Source organism: Podarcis raffonei, chromosome 8 (genome assembly GCF_027172205.1).
Source record: "Podarcis raffonei isolate rPodRaf1 chromosome 8, rPodRaf1.pri, whole genome shotgun sequence".
Taxonomy (NCBI): Eukaryota; Metazoa; Chordata; class Lepidosauria; order Squamata; family Lacertidae; genus Podarcis; species Podarcis raffonei.
In genome coordinates, this window is record NC_070609.1 from 9,163,096 (window position 1) to 9,184,430 (window position 21,335).

Here is a 21,335-nt window from a genome sequence, read left to right on the forward strand (position 1 = left end):
CTTCTTCTTCTGTGAGAATGGGATGCTAGACTGGATGAGCCACAGGCGTGATCCATGCAGAAGGACTTTTCAAATGTTCTTGGGCCGCACTACAACTCCTGTCATCATAGAATCATAGAATCATAGAGTTGGAAGAGACCACAAGGGCCATCGAGTCCAACCCCCTGCCAAGCAGGAAACACCATCAGAGCACTCCTGACATATGGTTGTCAAGCCTCTGCTTAAAGACCTCCAGAGAAGGAGACTCCACCACACTCCTTGGCAGCAAATTCCACTGTCGAACAGCTCTTCACCGCTACTCATGTGTTTTGAGAGGAAATTGGTTCCCTTCCTGCTTTGTTCATTGTTTTATCAGCCTTTTCCTGTCTTCACATGTCTTTTAAGGACATTACAACAGCCCGGATAGATCAAGCCAAAATCCCACCTGGTCCAGCATTCTGTTCTCATTGTGGCCAACAAGATACCTCTCTGGGAAGGCTGTGAGCCGGACCAGAACTCAACAGTGCGTAAAGGTAAAGGTACCCCTGCCCATACGGGCCAGTCTTGACAGACTCTAGGGTTGTGTGCCCATCTCACTCAAGAGGCCGGGGGCCAGCGCTGTCCGGAGACACTTCCGGGTCACGTGGCCAGCGTGACGAAGCTGCTCTGGCAAGCCAGAGCCGCACACGGAAACGCCGTTTACCTTCCCGCTAGTAAGCGGTCCCTATTTATCTACTTGCACCCGAGGGTGCTTTCGAGCTGCTAGGTTGGCAGGCGCTGGGACTGAGCAACGGGAGCGCACCCCGCCGCGGGGATTCGAACCGCTGACCTTTCGATCGGCAAGCCCTAGGCGTTGAGGCTTTTACCCACAGCGCCACCCACGTCCCTCAACAGTGCATGCCCTCCAATATTTCTCATGAAAATAGGGGCATTTCTCTTGCACCACACCCAAACTGACCCTCCTCGAGCCCCCATATTTTTGGTCCTGCTGCCACAGAAGAAGGGAGAGTGCTGTCACCACAACACAAGTAGGGCAAAGCACAAACGTCCTTCACTGTCTCAAGAAAACCCCATAATCTCAATTTTATTTTAATTTATTCTTTGGTAGGTTTGGTAGGTGGGATGCGGGTGGCGCTGTGGGTTAAACCACAGAGCCTAGGACTTGCCGATCAGAAGGTCAGCGGTTCGAATCCCCGTGACGGGGTGAGCTCCCGTTGCTCGGTCCCTGCTCCGGCCAACCTAGCAGTTCAAAAGCACGTCAAAGTGCAAGTAGATAAATAGGTACCGCTCTGGCAGGAAGGTAAACGGCGTTTCCATGCGCTGCTCTGGTTTGCCAGAAGCGGCTTAGTCATGCTGGCCACATGACCCGGAAGCTGTACACTGGCTCCCTCGGCCAGTAAAGCGAGATGAGCGCCGCAACCCCAGAGTCGGTCACGACTGGACCTAATGGTCAGGGGTCCCTTTACCTTTACCTTAGGTTTGCAAGAAGAAAAGCGCACACACACCAATAAATAAATTTTAGAAAGGGGCAAGATTACACATGGATGCACAAAACATTATTTTTTAAAAAAATCAAGACTCCTTGTTATCTTCTTTGCTCCCCTTTCTTCCTGCTCTCTGCCTGCCCCTCATCACACAGAGAATACAGGCCTCTCCTCCTTGCCTGTTCTCCAGCAGATGCTATGAGCTGCCCAAGGAAGGAAAGGCCATAGGGAGGCAAAAGGATGCTCCCTCGCAGCCATAGCCGCCACTGCTACTCGGGACAAATCCTGGCTCCTCCTTCCTGAGCTTGGCGGCAGCAGCAGGGGCGGGTGAAATAGGGACGTTCCGGGATCAAATCAGAAACCGGGATGGCTTTTGCCATTCCGGAACTGTCCCAGGAAAATCAGGGCACTTGGCGGTACGTCATCACTCTTCCCACTTGGGATTCCCAGCAGCTTGGATTCAGGGGCGAAGACCCCCACATAGCCTTTTCTTGGGCAGACGTTTCTCCAAACCCTTGACCATGTGTGTATGTGTGTGTGTTTCCATTTTCTAGAGCTTTTCCATCTCTGCGGCCTTCGCAGCTGCCTCCTAGCTTGGCTGCTTCGGATCTTGGCTTGGCTGAAAGCCGGCCCCTACCTGGAAAGCCTTTTCCAGGTCACTGCCCTCCTTCCCCAAAGCGGCTGTCTTGCTTTGCTGGGCTGGCTGGCTGGCTGGTTGCCCAGGGGCGCTTGCCTCCGCTCGGCCTAATCGAGGGTGAAAGTACAGGAACTGCAGAACCTTCCCGGATTCCTCGGCCTGCTCCAGATCCCGGAAAGCATGTCCGTTTCCCAGCATCCTCCTGACCCAGGAAGGATGCCAGTGACAGGACCACCTGGGTGCGGCCCCTGCAGGGCGGAGTGCTGGGTAGAGGAGAGCAGCGCAGTTGCATGGCGTCACCAACTCGCAAGTGGTGCACATCCCAGGTGGAGCCAGGTGTTCAGCGGGGTGCAGAGAGCCAGTGCTGAAAACTGCATCCCTGTGCCATGTCTCACATTCAAAGATGGAGTTTCCTGGAGGGTAGGATTCCCTCAAAGTGTACAGCTTCTGCCAGCAATGAAAACGCACCAAATATTTTCATTTGAAAAAAACACACCAGAATCCTTTCTCCTAGGTATCATGTCAGACGAAATAATAATAATAAGAATAACAACAACAACAACAACAACAATGATTTTTAATTTATACCCCGCCCTCCCCAGCCAAGGCTGGGCTCAGAGCGGCTTACAAGCAATAATAAAAACAAGTTGAATGATTACAACTTAAAAACAAAATAAAAATAAAAAGAACGGTCAGACCAATATTTATGTATGCAACTACAGCAGAAAGGTAAGGTAAAGGTAAAGGGGCCCCTGACCATTAGGTCCAGTCGTGGCCGACTCTGGGGTTGCGGCGCTCATCTCACTTTATTGGCCAAGGGAGCCGGCGTACAGCTTCCGGGTCATGTGGCCAGCATGACTAAGCTGCTTCTGGCAAACCAGAGCAACGCACGGAAACGCCGTTTACCTTCCCGCTGGAGCGGTACCTATTTATCTACTTGCACTGGCGAGATTTCGAACTGCTAGGTTGGCAGGAGCTGGGACCGAGCAATGGGAGCTCACCCCGTCACGGGGATTCAAACCACCGACCTTCTGATCGGCAAGTCCTAGGCTCTGTGGTTTAACCCACAGGTTATTGATTGCCAAAATTTGGAAAAGTAGCAGCGTCCCAACTAAAACAGACTGGTTATCTAAAATGAAGGAATACTTCCATATTGCCGAACAGGGAGGATAAGAGGAGATATGGTGCAAAAGTGAATAAGGGGTGGGCTATCTTTAAGGAATACATCAAAATTTATGTGGGAAAAGTAGAATTTCTGACAGATATTGAATGAATCCAGGAAAGGATTAGAGTGAAAGGAGAGTAAAGTCAAGATAGAAGAAGGGATTAAAGAAATAATGAAATGCGTTTAAGCTAGTTGGAAAAATAAAGTAGCGTAACAAGAACGGCTGGAATTCAAGTCACTTGGTGGGTGTCCTTTGGGGTAGGTGTGTAGGTATGTTGATATGTACAGTATAGGTAGGTATTATGTAGAGTAATGTAGGTATGTTTTATGTTATGAAAATAAGGTAGTGTGTTGTGTATGTATATTGTGTAAATGTATATGGATGTGTTTTATATGTTGTTGTTTAGTCGTTTAGTCGTGTCCGACTCTTCATGACCCCATGGACCAGAGCACGCCAGGCACTCCTGTCTTCCACTGCCTCCCGCGGTTTGGTCAAACTCATGTTCGTAGCTTTGAGAACACTGTCCAACCATCTCATCCTCTGTTGTCCCCTTCTCCTTGTGCCCTCAATCTTTCCCAACATCAGGGTCTTTTCCAGGGAGTCTTCTCTTCTCATGAGGTGGCCAAAGTATTGGAGCCTCAGCTTCAGGATCTGTCCTTCCAGTGAGCACTCAGGGCTGATTTCCTTCAGAATGGAGAGGTTTTATCTTCTTGCAGTCCATGGGACTCTCAAGAGTCTCCTCCAGCGCCAGAATTCAAAAGCATAAATTCTTCGGCGATCAGCCTTCTTTATGGTCCAGCTCTCACTTCCATACATCACTACTGGGAAAACCATAGCTTTTACTATACGGACCTTTTTTGGCTGGCAAAGTGATGTCTCTGCTTTTAAAGATGCTGTCTAGGTTTGTCATTGCTTTTCTCCCAAGAAGCTAGCGTCTTTTAATTTCGTGGCTGCTGTCACCATCTGCAGTGATCATGGAGCCCAAGAAAGTAAAATCTCTCACTGCCTCCATTTCTTCCCCTTCTCTTTGCCAGGAGGTGATGGGACCAGCTTTATATGTTAATAAAATTTAAATTTTTTTTCAAAAAAAGGAAATGCACCAAATAGATTTTTGGCCTGCTGTGTTCTTAAAAGCACGTGAACCTCTCTTTTTTGGGTGGGGGAGGGGGGAGAGGTGGCAAAATTTCAACAGAGCGGAGAAGTGGGCCACTTGGTTCGTCAAGGTGAGTTGGTTCAAGGTGTACCACCCAGTATTTCACAGATTTTGCCTTTCCCTCTGCAGCAACCAGCTACTTCTGTTTGTTCGGATAACTGGCCCAATTTTACTTTGATAGATCCCTAACCAGAGTATAGAGGGTGTCAGGGGAGGGTTAGTACCTCTGGTGGGGGACACATCCTGCTCCTTCTGGGGTCGTTTGCCCCCCTTTGGTCCGCACCCTGCATTCAGCTCTCACCTGTGGCTTCTAGAAGCTGTCAGCAGGCAACAGCAGCCACAACCGAGGAAAGGTTTGACTAGCCGGCTAAACCAGGTGAGGGTAGCCGATGGGTTTCAGTGTGTCAGGGTCTTCCCCTGCATGTGAAGACAGACTCCGGTGGATTGAGCAGACAAGACCAAAAGTGGGTCCAGCGGTCAAGAAGGCAGTTTCCGCACGTGCTGTCAGATGTGGCTCGTCCACCTGGGAAGGGACACATTTTTGTTGTTGTCGTTTAGTCGTTTAGTCGTGTCCGACTCTTCGTGACCCCATGGACCAGAGCACGCCAGGCACTCCTGTCTTCCACTGCCTCCCACAGTTTGGTCAAACTCATGTTTGTATCTTCGAGAACACTGTCCAACCTTCTCGTCCTCTGTCGTCCCCTTCTCCTTGTGCCCTCAATCTTTCCCAACATCAGGGTCTTTTCCAGGGAGTCTTCTCTTCTCATGAGGTGGCCAAAGTATTGGAGCCTCAGCTTCATGATCTGTCCTTCCAATGAGCACTCAGGGCTGATTTCCTTAAGAATGGATGCGTTTGATCTTCTTGCAGTCCATGGGACTCTCAAGAGTTTCCTCCAGCACCATAATTCAAAAGCATCAATTCTTCAGCGATCAGCCTTCTTTATGGTCCAGCTCTCACTTCCATACATCACTACCGGGAAAACCATAGCTTTAACTATACGGACCTTTGTTGGCAAGGTGATGTCTCTGCTTTTAAAGATGCTGTCTAGGTTTCTCATTGCTTTTCTCCCAAGGAGCAGGCGTCTTTTAATTTCTTGACTGCTGTCACCATCTGCAGTGATCATGGAGCTCAAGAAAGTAAAATCTCTCACTGCCTCCATTTCTTCCCCTTCTATTTGCCAGGAGTTGATGGGCCCAGTGGCCATGATCTTCGTTTTTTTGATGTTGAGCTTCAGACCATATTTTGCGCTCTCCTCTTTCACCCTCATTAAAAGGTTCTTTAATTCCTCTTCACTTTCTGCCATCAAGGTTGTATCATCTGCATATCTGAGGTTGTTGATATTTCTTCCAGCGATCTTAATTCCGGCTTGGGATTCATCCAGCCCAGCCTTTCGCATGATGAATTCTGCATATAAGTTAAATAAGCAGGGAGACAATATACAGCCTTGCCGTACTCCTTTCCCAATTTTGAACCAATCAGTTGTTCCATATCCAGTTCTAACTGTAGTTTGTTGTCCCACATAGAGATTTCTCAGGAGACAGATGAGGTGATCAGGCGCTCCCATTTCTTTAAGAACTTGCCATAGTTTGCTGTGGTCGACACAGTCAAAGGCTTTTGCATAGTCAATGAAGCAGAAGTAGATGTCTTTCTGGAACTCTCTAGCTTTCTCCATAATCCAGCGCATGTTTGCAATTTGGTCTCTGGTTCCTCTGCCCCTTCGAAATCCAGCTTGCACTTCTGGGAGTTCTCGGTTCACATACTGCTTAAGCCTGCCTTGTAGAATTTTAAGCATAACCTTGCTAGCATGTGAAATGAGTGCAATTGTGCGGTAGTTAGAGCATTCTTTGACACTGCCCTTCTTGGGGATTGGGATGTAGACTGATCTTCTCCAATCCTCTGGCCACTGCTGAGTTTTCCAAATTTGCTGGCATATTGAGTGTAGCACCTTAACAGCATCATCTTTTAAAATTTTAAACAGTTCAGCTGGAATATCATCACTTTCACTGGCCTTGTTATTAGCAGTGCTTTCTAAGGCCCATTTGACTTCACTCTCCAGGATGTCTGGCTCAAGGGCAGCAACCACACTACCTGGGGTATACGAGACATCCATTTCTTTCTGGTATAGTTCCTCTGTGTATTCTTGCCACCTCTTCTTGATGTCTTCTGCTTCTGTTGGTCCTTTCCACTTTTGTCTTTTATTATGGTAATCTTTGTACAAAATGTTCCTTTCATAACTCCAATTTTCTTGAACAGATCTCTGGTTTTTCCCATTCTATTGTTTTCCTCTATTTCTTTGCATTGCTCGTTTAAGAAGGCCTTCTTGTCTCTCCTTGCTATTTTTTGGAAATCTGCATTCAATTTCCTGTATCTTTCACTATCTCCCTCGCATTTTTCTTGCCTTCTCTCCCCTGCTATTTGTAAGGCCTCGTTAGACAGCCACTTTGCTTTCTTGCATTTCCTTTTCGTTGGGATGGTTTTAGTTGCTGCCTCCTGTATAATGTTATGAGCCTCCATCCATAGTTCTTCAGGCACTCTGTCCACCAAATCTAAATCCTTAAACCTGTTCCTCACTTCCACTGTGTATTCATAAGGATTTGACTTAGATTGTATCTTACCGGCCCAGTGGTTTTTCCTACTTTCTTCAGTTTAAGCTTGAATTTTGCTATAAGCAGCAGATGATCTGAGCCACAGTCAGCTCCAGGTCTTGTTTTTGCTGACTGTATAGAGCTTCTCCATCTTTGGCTGCAGAGAATATAATCAATCTGATTTAGATGCTGCCCATCTGGTGATGTCCATGTGTAGAGTCGTCTCTTGTGTTGTTGGAAAAGAGTGTTTGTGATGACCAGCTTGTTCTCTTGGCAGAACTCTATTAGCCTTTGCCCTGCTTCGTTTTGAAGTCCAAGGCCAAACTTGCCAGTTGTTCCTTTTATCTCTTGACTCCCTACTTTAGCATTCCAATCCCCTATAATGAGAAGAACATCCTTCTTTGGTGTCACTTCTATAAGGTGTTGTAAGTCTTCATAGAATTGCTCAATTTCAGTTTCTTCAGCACCAGTGGTTGGTGCATAAACTTGGGTTACTGTGATGTTAAAAGGTCTGCCTTGGATTCATATCAAGATCATTCTATCATTTTTGAGATTGCATCCCAGTACAGCTTTCGCCACTCTTTTGTTGACTATGAGGGCCACTCCATTTCTTTTACGGGATTCTTGCCAACAGTAGTAGATGTGATGGTCATCCGAACTGAATTCGCCCATTCCCGTCCATTTTAGTTCACTGATGCCCAGGATGTCAATATTTATTCTTGCCATCTCATTTTTGACCACATCCAACTTACCCAGGTTCATGGTTCTTACATTCCAGGTTCCTATGCAATATTTTTCTTTACAGCATTGGACTTTCCTTTCGCTTCCAGGCATATCCGCAACTGAGCGTCCTTTCGGCTTTGGCCCAGCCGCTTCATCAGCTCTGAATCTACTTGTACTTGTCCTCCGCTTTTCTTCAGTAGCATGTTGAACGCCTTCCGACCTGAGGGGCTCATCTTCCAGCGTCATAACTTTTATATGCCTGTTGCCTTTGTCCATGGGGTTTTCTTGGCAGGGATACTAGAGTGGCTTGCCGGTTCCTCCTCCAGGTGGATCACGTCTGGTCAAAACTCTCCACTATGACCTGTCCATCTTGGGTGGCCCTGCATGGCATAGCTCATAGCTTCTCTGAGTTATTCAAGCCCCTTCGCCACGGCAAGGCAGTGATCCATGAAGGGGAGGGACACATTTAGGAGAAGGAAAACTCTGATCCTGAAATATATTCGGAGTTGAGTGTGAATTTCATGCTCTTTATTCAGCTCATAGTAGCAATGAATGAAACTTTCCCCAAAACGTCTAGCTATATATACAGTGGTACCTCGGGTTAATAACTTAATTTGTTCTGGAGGTCCGTTCTTAACCTGAAGCACCACTTTAGCTAATGGGGCCTCCTGCTGCCGCCGCGCCGCCAGAGCACGATTTCTGTTCTCATCCTGAAGCAAAGTTCTTAACCTGAGGTACTATTTCTGGGTTAGCGGAGTCTGTAACCTGAAGCGTCTGTAATCTGAGGTACCACTGTATTTACACAATGGGCCCTACGTGATTGGCTAATTTCAGGCTGGTCCTGTGGGCAATCAGGTTGCGGATTCACTTCATCCAGGAGCCTGATTGGCTGCTCCTGCAGGCCAATCAGGTCGCTGATTCATTTCCACCTGGAGCTCGATTGGGTGGTTCCTGCGGATCAATCAGACTGTTGCATTCTGGATCCTATTGTTCTAGGATTCAGCTCAGTACATAACAGATCCTAAACCTCTGCTGCCTTGCCAGATGTCTTACTCTGCTTTCTTTTGGACCACATCAGCGAGGCCGGGGGAGGATCTTGTCATCTGTGCAGCCCATACACACTCCCCAGGCTTGCACCCCAGGGAAGTCTCTTTGGTGCTGCTGACACAGCAGTTTGTTTTCACCCCCGGAGGCACACTCCATTGTCTCTCAAGACACATGCTTGCCAACAGATCCCTGACCACCTTGGAGAGAGAGGGAAAGTGGGAGTCTCCCACGGATCAGTACGGGGACCAGTGCTTTTTAATTTGTTCATAAATTCTCTAGAGGTAAGCAGTGAAGTGGCCCAGTTTTGCTGATGTTACTCGGGATCATTAAATCAAACGGAAATTGTGCCAGAGTTGGAGGCAGCAGTGCTTTTGAATGTCAGTCGCCGGGAATCACAGGAGGGGAGAGATCTCTTGTGCTCGGATCCTGTTTGTGGCTTTCCCAAAGGGATCTGGTTGGCCACTGTGAGAACAGGATTCCGAACTAGATGGGCCACTGATCTGATCCAACAGGGCAATTCTTGTGATCTTAAGAGTGGCAAGGTTTAGTGTTGATCAAGCAAAAATAATAATATTTTGATCGACAAAAATACAGTTCATTGTCCAGAAGATTTTGGTGGGGGTTTTTTATAGCCAACTTAAGTCTGAGTCAGCCCACTGAAATTAACAGACTTGAGATCATATCAGAGATTTTACTTGGAGTATGATTTAGTCAGATACAACCCACCTAATTACACATTAAAATGACTTTTAATTCATATCCTTGTTTTTCTTGTAACAACTGCAGGGAAGGACGATGCACTCTCTAAAGATGATGATGCTGTGACGCAGACACGCATTATTCAAAAGCAAATAAAAGCGAGTAAGAAACCATTTATATTCTCATATTCGAATTTACGAGGAGATCTTTGGACTTGAATTTGTTCGAACTCTGGTTTGTATATGTTTGGGACTTGATTCTAATGGGAAAACTAACCGGCAAAGTATGTGAAAGAAGAAAACACAATAAACTCAATGGTTTTTCCAACACTTGGTTAGACTTCATCACGTACACACCGAAAAAGGAATGTGCATGTAAACCACCAAAAGCTTATGGGGATCAGTGGGGAGATGTTTTTGTTTTGTAACCTAGGTGATCTTCACTCCTTTTTCTTCGTAAATGTTGGTGTCAACTGGTTATGTCCATGTTTCGTTAGGGTTGGGTAGAGAGGAGTTGAGGGGTGAAAAGAGGGGAAACTAAGTGCTATTAAGATTTTCAAATTTCAAAATTGAGAAACATACCTTTAATAAATATTCAAATATATGCAGATTTAATTAATGGACTAAGACTACAAAACACATATATTGGTGGTTTTTAAGCAGAGGTTGGACGGCCATCCGTCTTGGATGCTTTAGTTGAGATTCCTGCATCACTCGGGGTTGGACTAGATCAGGGGTCAGCAAATTTTTTCAGCAGGGGGCCAGTCCACTGTCCCTCAGACCTTGTGGGGGGCCGGACTATATTTTTTGTGTGGGGGGGGGCGGAAATGAACGAATTCCTATGCCCCAAAAATAACCCAGAGATGCATCATAAATAAAAGCACACATTCTACTCATGTAAAAACACCAGGCAGGCCCCACAAATAACCCAGAGATGCATTTTAAATAAAAGGGCTCATTCTACTCCTGTAAAACCACACTGATTCCTGGACCATCCGCGGGCCGGATTTAGAAGGTGATTGGGCTGGATCCGGCCCCCGGGCCTTAGTTTGCCTACCCATGGACTAGATGCTCCTTAGTGGTTGCTTCCGATTCTAGGATTCTTCCACTCTATATTGGTGGGTAAGCCAAAGGACTTGCTTTCACATAGGATCACACTGCACAGCTTTAAAAATTCATTTCACCGGGCAATAATATTAAAGGAAACCCCTGACCATTAGGTCCAGTCGTGGCCGACTCTGGGGTTGCGGCACTCATCTTGCTTTATTGGCCGAGGGAGCCGGTGTACAGCTTCCGGGTCATGTGGCCAGCATGACTAAGCCGCTTCTGGCAAACCAGAGCAGCGCACGGAAACACCGTTTACCTTCCCGCCGGAGCGGTACCTATTTATCTACTTGCACTTTGATGTGCTTTCGAACTGCTAGGTTGGCAGGAGCAGGGACCGAGCAACGGGAGCTCACCCCGTCACGGGGATTCAAACCGCTGACCTTCTGATCGGCAAGTCCTAGGCTCTGTGGTTTAACCCACAGCGCCACCCGCGTCCCTATCACAATAATATTGGGTTGTAGCTAATGTTATTCTTACTCAGAGTAGACTTGTTGAAATTTAGGGACACAACTAACTGAGGTTCATTCAGTTCAGTAGACCTATTCTTGAGTAGAACCTCGTTGGAGACCCACACCCCGGCCACCTTGATATTCGGCTACTTGTCTTCCAAAGCTTGTTCTACAACGCTCTGATTTTTTGAAACTCCAGCAAGATCCAGTTGTCAAACAGTGCACAGCAGTAATAAAAAATCTCTAGCCTTTGCACTGTCTTGGGAGGGTATTCTGACTCTACGGTCTGAGGGTTACATGCGCCTCTCTGTCTACTGATATTGGAAGGGATCCCGGGGCTATAATCCTATGCACACATATTTTGAAGTCAGAATTACTTCTGAGTCAACATGCACAGAACTGGGCTGCAAACGTCCAAAGCTTTCCGAAAGCAAAGGCCATAAATCGCCGGGTAAAAACAGTGTTTGTCTATGAGATGGAAAGTATAGGTAAATATTCATGGTGTTTGGTTAGTGGATTCATACATATTCATAATTTAAGCCTATTGCAGAGCTCAGCTGGTTGGAAGCGTGAAACAAGAGGACGTAAGTTCCCTGCTAGGTTCTGTGGGTGATCTCTGATGATCTACGTAAAGACCTAACTTCTCCAGGGTCCGATCACCTATGAATTTATGGGTGGGGAAGACATTTGATTCAGTTCCACATTCACAATACAATTCAAAACAGCCAATCTTCAAAATTTGCTCTTCTCCAAATTTTGCAGTGCAGTTCTCTGGCCAAGTAAAAAGGTAAAGGTACCCCTGCCCGTACGGGCCAGTCTTGACAGACTCTGGGGTTGTGCGCCCATCTCACTCAAGAGGCCGGGGGCCAGCGCTGTCCAGAGACACTTCCGGGTCACGTGGCCAGCGTGACAAGCTGCATCTGGCGAGCCAGCGCAGCACACGGAAACGCCGTTTACCTTCCCGCCAGTAAGCGGTCCCTATTTATCTACTTGCACCTGGGGGTGCTTTCGAACTGCTAGGTTGGCAGGCACTGGGACTGAGCAGCGGGAGCGCACCCCGCCACGGGGATTCGAACCGCCGACCTTTCGATCGGCAAGCCCTAGGCGCTGAGGCTTTTACCCACAGCGCCACCCGTGTCCCATCTCTGGCCAAGTAGTGTGTTCAAAAATACATATGCCAGGGTAAAATATGCAGTTGGAAATGCATTTATTAGTGAAAAAATAACATTCAGAAATGTGCTATATTTGGGGAAATGGCTTGCAAAAATGTGTATATTGGGGGAAATTGCTTGCAGAAATGTGCATATTAGTCAAAACTACATACAAAAATATGGTTATTAGGATAAATTTGTACAAAAATTCTGATGAATTTTCATGAGGATTTTTTCATTCTTTTTGCAGATTGTTGGGGAAACTTACTGAATTTATGATGGGGAAAATGAGAAACTTGGAGAACTGAAACGTGACCTTCCTTAAGACCGTGCTATGTTGCTCCTCTACAATAAAAAGTTAATGCACAACGGGTCATGAGATCCTATGCATGTCTACTCAGAAGTAAGCCCTACTGAGTTCAATGGAGTGTGCTCCCTGGGAAATGTATATTGGATTTCAAGCCTCCCTACGTCATTTACAAAGCTTAACTTCAGAAGTTGGCTATATTTCCCCCATGTCTCTGTTTTATATGGAAAAGCAGCCTTCAATGGTCTTAATTTGGTTTTACAATCTCTGAAGTGAAAGCCTTAACATATTTTGCTATAGATTCAGGTTTACTCCTTAAACTACATTATACTTTCAACAGAGGCAATAGCTGTGAATTATTTTTAAAAAGCTGATCTCAATTTGTAAAAATTATTCATATATATATATATATACACACACACACACATATATATATATACACACACACACAAATATATATATATATATATATATATACACACACACACACACACACACACACACACAGTATATGTATACGTATACACACACACACACGGCAATGCAAGTAAAGAGACCTGAATATTTCGAAGGCAGAATTTTCTTTCCCCAGGGACCCCTTTAAATGCTGTCCGATATTAAAATATACAAAATGTAAAAATGTCAAATTATTATTAAAAGAGGGTGCTGTTCTGGCTCCACCCAGCAGGGGTCACCAAAGCCACAGGTTTGGAAAAGCTAATGGCGGCCGTTGAATGGCATTTTCTCATCATGGCACTGCCATCAAACCATTCCCCTTTTGCCCCGGGACATTAAATTCACTCCCCATGGAGTAGAGGCCAGTCCCTGTTTCTACCTCGGAAGCCTGGCGATCAGCACCTTTCTGCTCGGACCGCTGCGTATTCATTTCCGTCCCAGCATCAGTGTTCTCTGGGGTAGCTCTGTCTGTAGAACACGAAACCCTTAATCTCAGGGTCCTGTGTTCGAGTCCCATGTTGGGCAAAGGATTCCTGCATTGGCAGGGGGTTGGGCTAGATGACCCTTGTGCTCCCTTCCAGCTGCGATTTTACGATTTTTCCAACAGCCCTCTTAACCGCATCCCAATTTGACTGGCCAATTTCCTTTTCTTAAATTTGCTTCTGAAGTCTCGCCTTTCCCCATGGCGGAGTCAAAAGCAGGAAAAATGGAGACTTTAGTCCCAAAGCCAGGAATTCTCCCTTTTCCAGCAAGTAGCTGTTGGAAACTATTGAATTTGCTACCACAAAGGGTTACTACACACACACAAACACACACACACACACACACACACACACACATATGTTTTTTAACATAACATTTTCAACAATTATTAAACATACTTTTATATCTTCTACAATTTTTTTTGACTTCCAACAATCACACCTGAAAATTTTCCAATCTTTTTACTTAATTGACATTTCTTACTTTCGCTATTAAATTTAAACATCATAACTAATATCTCTCTTCTTTCTCTTCTTTGCAATATTTCATATATTTCTCCTTACAAAACTTCTTGTAGTCCTACTCACGTCATTTGTTGATTACAGTTGCTCTTCAAATAGTTCGTATACTTCTTCCAGTCTTCTGTAAATCTCTGGTCCCGCAGGTTTCGAATCCTTCCTCTCATTTTATCCAATTCTGCGTAGTACATTAATTTCGTCTGCCATTCTTCTTTCGTCAGTATTTCTTCTTGCTTCCATTTCTGGGCCAACAATTCTCTTGCCGCTGTTGTTGCGTATAAAAACAATTTAACATCCTGTCTATTAATATCCTCACTTGTAATACCAAGTAAAAATGCTTCTGGTTTTTTTTTTAAGAATGTATATTTCAACATCTTTTTCATCTCATTATATATCATTTCCCAGAAGTTTTTTACTTTCTTACATTCCACAAAGGGTTAATTTAAAAGGGGGATTAGACAAAATGGTGGGAACAACTCCTGGGGAACAACAGTGTGCGGTCGTGGTGGTAGTGAGAGTTATGGGCTTCCAGAGGGCCACATTTAGCCCGAGGTTCCCCCATCTCCGCAATAAAGCAACTAAGCTTCCATCTCCATCCTGTGATCTCACCACTAGCCCATACTGCCCTCCCAAACCTCGGGGATAATGACTCAGGCTGTGTACGCGCTATAAAGCACATTCGAAGCACATTTTCCACCTCTCAAAGAATTCTGGGCTTTGGAGTTTCAGGATTACTGGGAATTGCTTCTCTGTGAGGGGCAGATGACAAAACCCAGAATTCTTTGAGGGGTGAAATGCACTTTGAATGTGCTTTAAAGGAAGCCCTAGTTGACTCTTTCAAAATCTTCCTCTTGGCCCACTGGACTTAGGCCAGGCCCTGATGTCCGTCTCTCACCCCACATGCAAACCGGAAACGATCTTTTCTTTTTGAGCTCTTCCCTCTCTGCAATCTGTTTCTCCCTTGGGACTTTTTAATTTTATTTTTTAACGATGCTTTCCCAGGTTCTCTTTGGACTTTAAGGTGCTTTTCTCCGGGTCTCTCAGAGCAGCAGGTTGGGAACGGGACAGGATGTCGATTCTTAAGTCGAAAGGACCGATCTGATAGCAACACTACCGCGGCGTAGTGCAATGTGCAAACTGGACGCAGGCCCTCGCCGCGTCTCGGATTTATTTATTTTTTACAAACAGGGAAGAAATGCAAAAGGCAGTGGCACGCAACCAACCGAGCTATTCTGCAGCGGAGACTCCTCCGTTTCTGAACAAGAATGAGGAGCGATGGAGCCAGGCTAGAAATAGGTGATTGCAGGCCCAGGATGAGGAGAGAGGGGGGGGGAGCTGTCCTTTTATAGCCGGTGCCCCGCAAAAGCGCTGTGAATCTGCAGCCCAAAATGGGATCTGGCCACATGTAACGTGGCTTGGGTTCGTTCTGGGCGTAATACAATGCCAACCCCCCTCTGCCCGACGCAGCTGCTCCGAAATAGCTCACGGCTGGAATTGCCCGCTTGCTTGCTTGGCATGCGGTGGGGCGTCTTGAATTGGGAAATATGGGGGGTGGCGTGTTTGAACACACCGACCCACCCCAGGAGGGCTAGGATGAGAAGCCAGCCCTCTGGTATCTGGTTACAGGCCGAAGCCGCAAAAAGGAATCCTGGATATATGGTGGAACTTGGGCAAGGGCTGAGAGCTATCGCTGCAGCTCCGTCCCTGAACTTATTCCTTCTGGTTTATTATTATATATATTTTTAGGAAGGGCTCTCCCGCCCCATTTTACCCTCACAACAACCCTGTGAGGTAGCTTCGGCTCAGCAAGTCGGTGGGCTTCATGGCCAACGGGGGATTTGGGATCCCCAAGTTTTTCTGCTGAAATGAGGCTGCGTTTTAATGTTTTAATGTTGTGTTTTGATCTTGTTTTTAAGTTGTATTTCATTCAATTTGTTTTATATTTGGTGTTAGCCGCCCTGAGCCCGGTCTTGGCTGGGGAGGGCGGGGTAATAATAATAATAATAATAATAATTTGCAACCCTGAGGCCATGTTTGCTCCATGCACACACAAAAAGCACTATTACGTCACTTTTAGCAGCCATGGCTTCCCTCAAAGAAATCCCGGGAACTGTAGTTTTCCAGAGGAGCCGTCCCCCTCACAGAGCTACAATTCCCAGTGTGGTTTAACAACCAGTGCCTCTCCCCAGGGAGCTGTCGGGAACTGTAGTTCTGCGAGGGGAATAGCGGACTCCCGACTGGCAAAACTACAACTCCCAGGATTAATTTGCGGGAGAGCCATAGTATAACAGTGCTATAAACGTACACTGTGGATGTGGCATTGTGGGCCAAGGGTGGAGGAGGCTGAAATTTTACCTCAGCTAGGAATTCGGGAGGTGAGATTGGGCGAGCCATTTTTCTCTCGGTAATACAGAGATAGTGGCAATGGCCTACCTGACAGGGTTAGTTGAAGGATGTGCGGGTGAAGGACTCACACACTGTATAAATGCATGGAACTGGGATAGCTCATTCAGCAGAGCACGAGATTCTTAATCTCAGGGTTGCGAGTTCGAGATTCCTGCATCGCAGGGGGTTGGACTAGATGACCCGTGGGGTCCCTTCCAAGTTTACAAGTCTATGGTTCTGTGCTAAATAGCGTTGTTAATAATTATCAGCAGCAGTGTGGTGTGTTCAGCAGACTTCAACATACTAGCCCTCACAAGAAGAGCCTTGTCAAGCCAGCTTCCTGTTAACCATATTTTGTGGTGAGGGAACGGAGATAGTGTTATTGTTGTTTTTCAACTCCCCATCTCTCTATCCCCTACTTTGTGTAACACGTTGCCTGATTATGAGGTCTGAGGGAATGGGGAAAAAACTTTGCTGCTATTTTGTGATAATTTGGGTGGTCCTGATAAAGTTATTGCACTTAGGACAGCAGGGCAGCTCAGTCATTAACAGAATAAGTGGCCATGTTGATGCCCAGTGTAACATCTCACGGGAGCAAATTCCTCGTGGCATTTTCATTCTCGGGGCACTTTCTTTATAACTTATTTAGAATTTGGGGTCGGTGCAGGATTTCAAGCCTATTTCATCATTGCAAAGTGGCAGAGTGGGTGCAATTTTCTATCCTGCAAGCATTTTCTGCAGCCCGCACTTCCTGACCTCCATGAAGTCTTCCCCTGGGTTCTGAATGACGCATGGGCACCCAGGGACCAGCAATTTATAGAATGAAAAGACACTCATGAACCCCTCTGTGCCACCTCAGAAGGAAAAGTCCTTGCATCGAGAACCCTGCACCGCACACCTGAGAATTTCACTGGGAGCCTTCTCTCCCCTCTGATAATTTTAAAGTGCCGTTTCTTTCCTCGTTAACTGATGCAGAATGGTTGGGGGAAATGAAGGGGTGTTTGCGTTGAATTTTCAGCACAGTTCTAGCGTCAGGCCGCTGCCGCAGGCCAGGAAGCGGCAGGACCAGGAAAGAAGGGAGGATGCAATTCACCAGAAACGGATCCCTAGCGTAGGAATCGGCAGCTGGCAGCCTCTGAACCAAATGAGGTCCTCTGAGCACACGACGTGCCAGCCAAATGGGCAGAGGGAGGGCACGGAATGGCCCCTGTGCCCACAGGTGGGAGGTGGGTCAGGATGGAATGGTCCACAGGTGGGAGGTGGGTCAGGATGGAATGGTCCACAGGTGGGAGGTGGGTCAGGATGGAATGGTCCACAGGTGGGAGGTGGGTCAGGATGGAATGGCCCCTGTGCCCACAGGTGGGAGGTGGGTCAGGATGGAATGGTCCACAGGTGGGAGGTGGGTCAGGATGGAATGGTCCACAGGTGGGAGGTGGGTCAGGATGGAATGGTCCACAGGTGGGAGGTGGGTCAGGATGGAATGGCCCCTGTGTCCACAGGTGGGAGGTGGATCAGGATGGAATGGTCCACAGGTGGGAGGTGGGTCAGGATGGAATGGTCCACAGGTGGGAGGTGGGTCAGGATGGAATGGTCCACAGGTGGGAGGTGGGTCAGGATGGAATGGGCCCTGTGTCCACAGGTGGGAGGTGGGTCAGGATCTCAGCACTGCATAAAAAAATCCAGGGCGTGATGATACTGGAATGGGGAACCTGCAGCATCCGAAGAAGTGTGCATGCACACAATAGCTCACACCAATAACAAACATAGTTGGTCTCTAAGGTTCTACTGGAAAGAATTTTTTTATACTGTGGTCCTCTAGTTGTTGGTGAGCTCCAGTCTCCATCAGTGCCAGCCAGCATATCTGACAGTGAAGAACGATGGGAGTTGCAGGGCAACAGATTCCTGGCCACTTTTCTAAACCATGTTCATAGTATGATGGGTGATATGCAACAGGAGTTCAGTGGGGGGTCTTTCCCACTGTCTGTCTACTGAAGGATGGGGTAGAAATAGATTCAAATAAATATATCAAATAGACAAAACGCATCTGGGATACCTCCGTCAGTGGAGCACGAGACTCTTAATCTCAGGGTTGTGGGTTCAGGCCCCACGTTGGGCAAAACGATTCCTGCATGGCAGGGGGTTGGACTGGATTACCCTCGGGGTCCCAACCCTACAATTCTAGGATTCTATGACTCCTCCCCTGTCACGGACCAATCTTTGTTTTTGCAATTATTATCATTTCACCCTTGATTCAGGAAACTTAAGGCATTGGTGTCAGTCTCCTGATCAGGCCCCATGTAGGCCGAGACCTGCTTAGCTTTGGCTATGTAAATTTCTGTGGCAATGACTCAAAGTAACTTACAGGAACAAACATTAAACCCAGATATAGAAACAGGAACAAAATAAGAACCTAAAAGGCTCCTCCGTGATAATGTATAAATGACTGGAGTTGGATTTTTTAGGGGTTTCCAGCAATAAAGAGAAGGACTCATTCCCCTCAGAACCTGAGTAGCCACAAATAGTCCTCACCTGCCAGAGGAATAAAGAGGAGGACACTTCCCCAAACTGTAGATCTCGGGTCCCAGGGGTCATCTAGTCCAACCCCTGCAATGCAGGCATCATTTTGCCCACATGGGATTCGAACCCATGACCCTGAGTTTAAGAGTCTTGTGCTCTCCTGACTGAGCTATCTTTGAAAGTATAACTTCCAGACAAGGGTCTTGGGAACCGAAGCAAGGAGTAAGGAGCCACGAATGCGGCCGCCGAATCTTCTGTAATACCCTTTTATAAAATAAAAAAATTGAATAGGATGTAAAAGTATGTTTAATTACTGTTGAAAATGATATGTTAAAAAACTAATAAAAATTTATATAAAAAATAAAATAAGAAATGAAATGAAATGAAAATTTTTATATAAAAAATAAAATAAGAAAAATAAAAATAAAATAAGAAATGACAGTGTGAGACCATGGGTGGTGTGTTTAGTCTTTACTTTAGTCCTGTGCGTGTGTGAATAAAAGTTTTTGCCGCTCTTCCCTTTTCCAGGGAGAGGCAGTCGCCTCAGCCACAAGGGGAAGGAGGAAAGAGAAGCGGAGGAGCAAGGCAGAATAAAAGAAAATAAAAGTTCTCCTGCTTTTGCCACAGTAGCTGTCCAGCTGCCTTGCTCCCCAGTGAAGGAGTTATATATACAGCAGTGCACACCCACCTCCTTCACTTCCTGGGTGGAGCTGTCGCTGGGGAGAGGCAAAAAGACGGCTTTAAAAACCTTCAAGCCCTGCAGCCAGCAAGTCCCAACAGGAGTGGTGAAATTATAGCCTTTCCTGGCAAGGAAGACAGAAAGGCCAGCTGGCTCCAGGGAGAGCGGCGGCAGCAGCAATCTTGACGGAGGAGCGCAATCGCCTTGGGATGCCCCAGTCGTGACACCGGATTTGGCCCGAGTCTTTTGCAGCCAGCCACATCCCGGACAGATCCAAGCACTTCTTGGCAACCTCTGAGAGGCTCACCCTGCCAAGAACACGATCCCTCGAACCGAAAACCGGTGAGAGACAGAGCCTCGACCTCCCTGGTGATGGGCGTTCGGGCTGCCACGGCCGGGCGCCAAGGCTGAACGTGGGCACCCTCCGAATCGCCAGGCACATGGGCTGCATCGAGGTTCTGCCAAGCTTAAGGTGAGTCTCCTCCGCTTTTGAAAACCGGCAGCCCAGACTTTGGAGACGGTTCGCAGATCTGAAACCGGTTCGAATCTGAAACCGTCGCTTTATACTTGAGGGACTCGACGGTGAGTGGGGCTTCTGTAGGAAACAGCCTACTTTGTCAGATGCAGGGAAAGAACTGAGAAAACAGCAAGAAACTAGGGCGGCTCTTCTTCTTCCCCCCTTCGTCTTGCTTTCCCCACCGCTCCTTTTTGGCACCGAGAGCAGAAGCGACAAGGGGGTGGAGAAATCATGAAGATGTTGGTTTTGAGAGCCTGCGGCTGGCAAAGTCTCTCTCGGTGTTCGCGGGCCGCCGGCTGGCTCTTCCTCCTGCTCCTGGCGCTGGAACACCTCTGCACAGCTCTCGCCTTGTCCACTTGCAAAACTCTGGACATGGATATGATGAAGCGCAAGCGGATCGAGGCCATTCGGGGCCAGATCCTCAGCAAGCTCAAGCTGACCAGCCCGCCGGAGGTGGAAGATCCCGACTCGCGGGTGCTGCCCGAAGACATTGTGGCTCTGTACAACAGCACCCTGGAAGTCATCCGGGAAATGACGGCGGAAGACCCCAAGGAGACCCCCCAGGAAGAGTACTACGCCAAGGAGGTGCACAGGTTCAACATGCTTCCCCCGAACCACGGTGAGACCATGGGAGAGAAAGGGGGTGTTTGTATTTAGGAGGGCAGGTCATGAGGTCTACTGGTTAGAGCAGGCCGAGGAACCAGGGCTAGGTTGGTGCGTTCCCCCCCCCCCCCGACCCTGCTCCTATTCCTTTAGGAACAGGGTGACATCCAGAAATTCAGTGGGGGGAGATTTCCCCCACTTAAAGCGAAAGTCCTCACCCCCTTTGATTTCTCAGCTGTTAGGCAGAGGCGCAGGGCCAATTTAGGAAGCTGGCAACCGACTCAAAGGTTAGGCTGGTGTAAGGTGCAACCTGCTGGCAATCTTGGGGCACCTGCTAGGTATTTCATTGCCTGAGACTTCGAAAATAGCGGTGGGGGGGGGGCCGCTGAGCACCTTGCAAGCTGCTATAAAGGGCTGAGAGGCACCGATGGATGGCCTTGGGGAAGTGGCTTCCTACTGCTGTTTCCCAGGCCTCCTAATATTGATTTATAATAAAAAGGTTAATTTAAAGAACGAGAGAGAGAGAACGAAATGTTTGTTACTTTGCACTTAGGTTTAGCGATGCAATGGAGCAGGATTCGCACCCAGAGTTTACAAGACTTTTTTTTTTTTTTAAGCATTCCATGTGTAAAATGGCAATAAATATCACCAGAGAATATGAGAGGAAGAAGGGGTTTGGGAAGAGGGGTG

At 47.2% G+C, this 21,335-nt stretch overlaps 1 protein-coding gene across 1 annotated transcript in view; it reads left to right on the forward strand.

Annotated features, from left to right (window-relative positions):
* The window catches only part of B9D2 (B9 domain containing 2), a 39,943-nt gene extending 20,091 nt beyond the window's left edge, over positions 1 to 19,852 (forward strand). Inside the window, exon 4 of the mRNA XM_053397797.1 lies at positions 19,375 to 19,852. Within this exon, the coding sequence (XP_053253772.1) occupies positions 19,375 to 19,643 (269 nt within the window). The 3' untranslated portion in view covers positions 19,644 to 19,852. The remainder of the gene's footprint in view (positions 1 to 19,374) is intronic.
* The last annotated feature ends 1,483 nt before the right edge of the window (positions 19,853 to 21,335 follow it).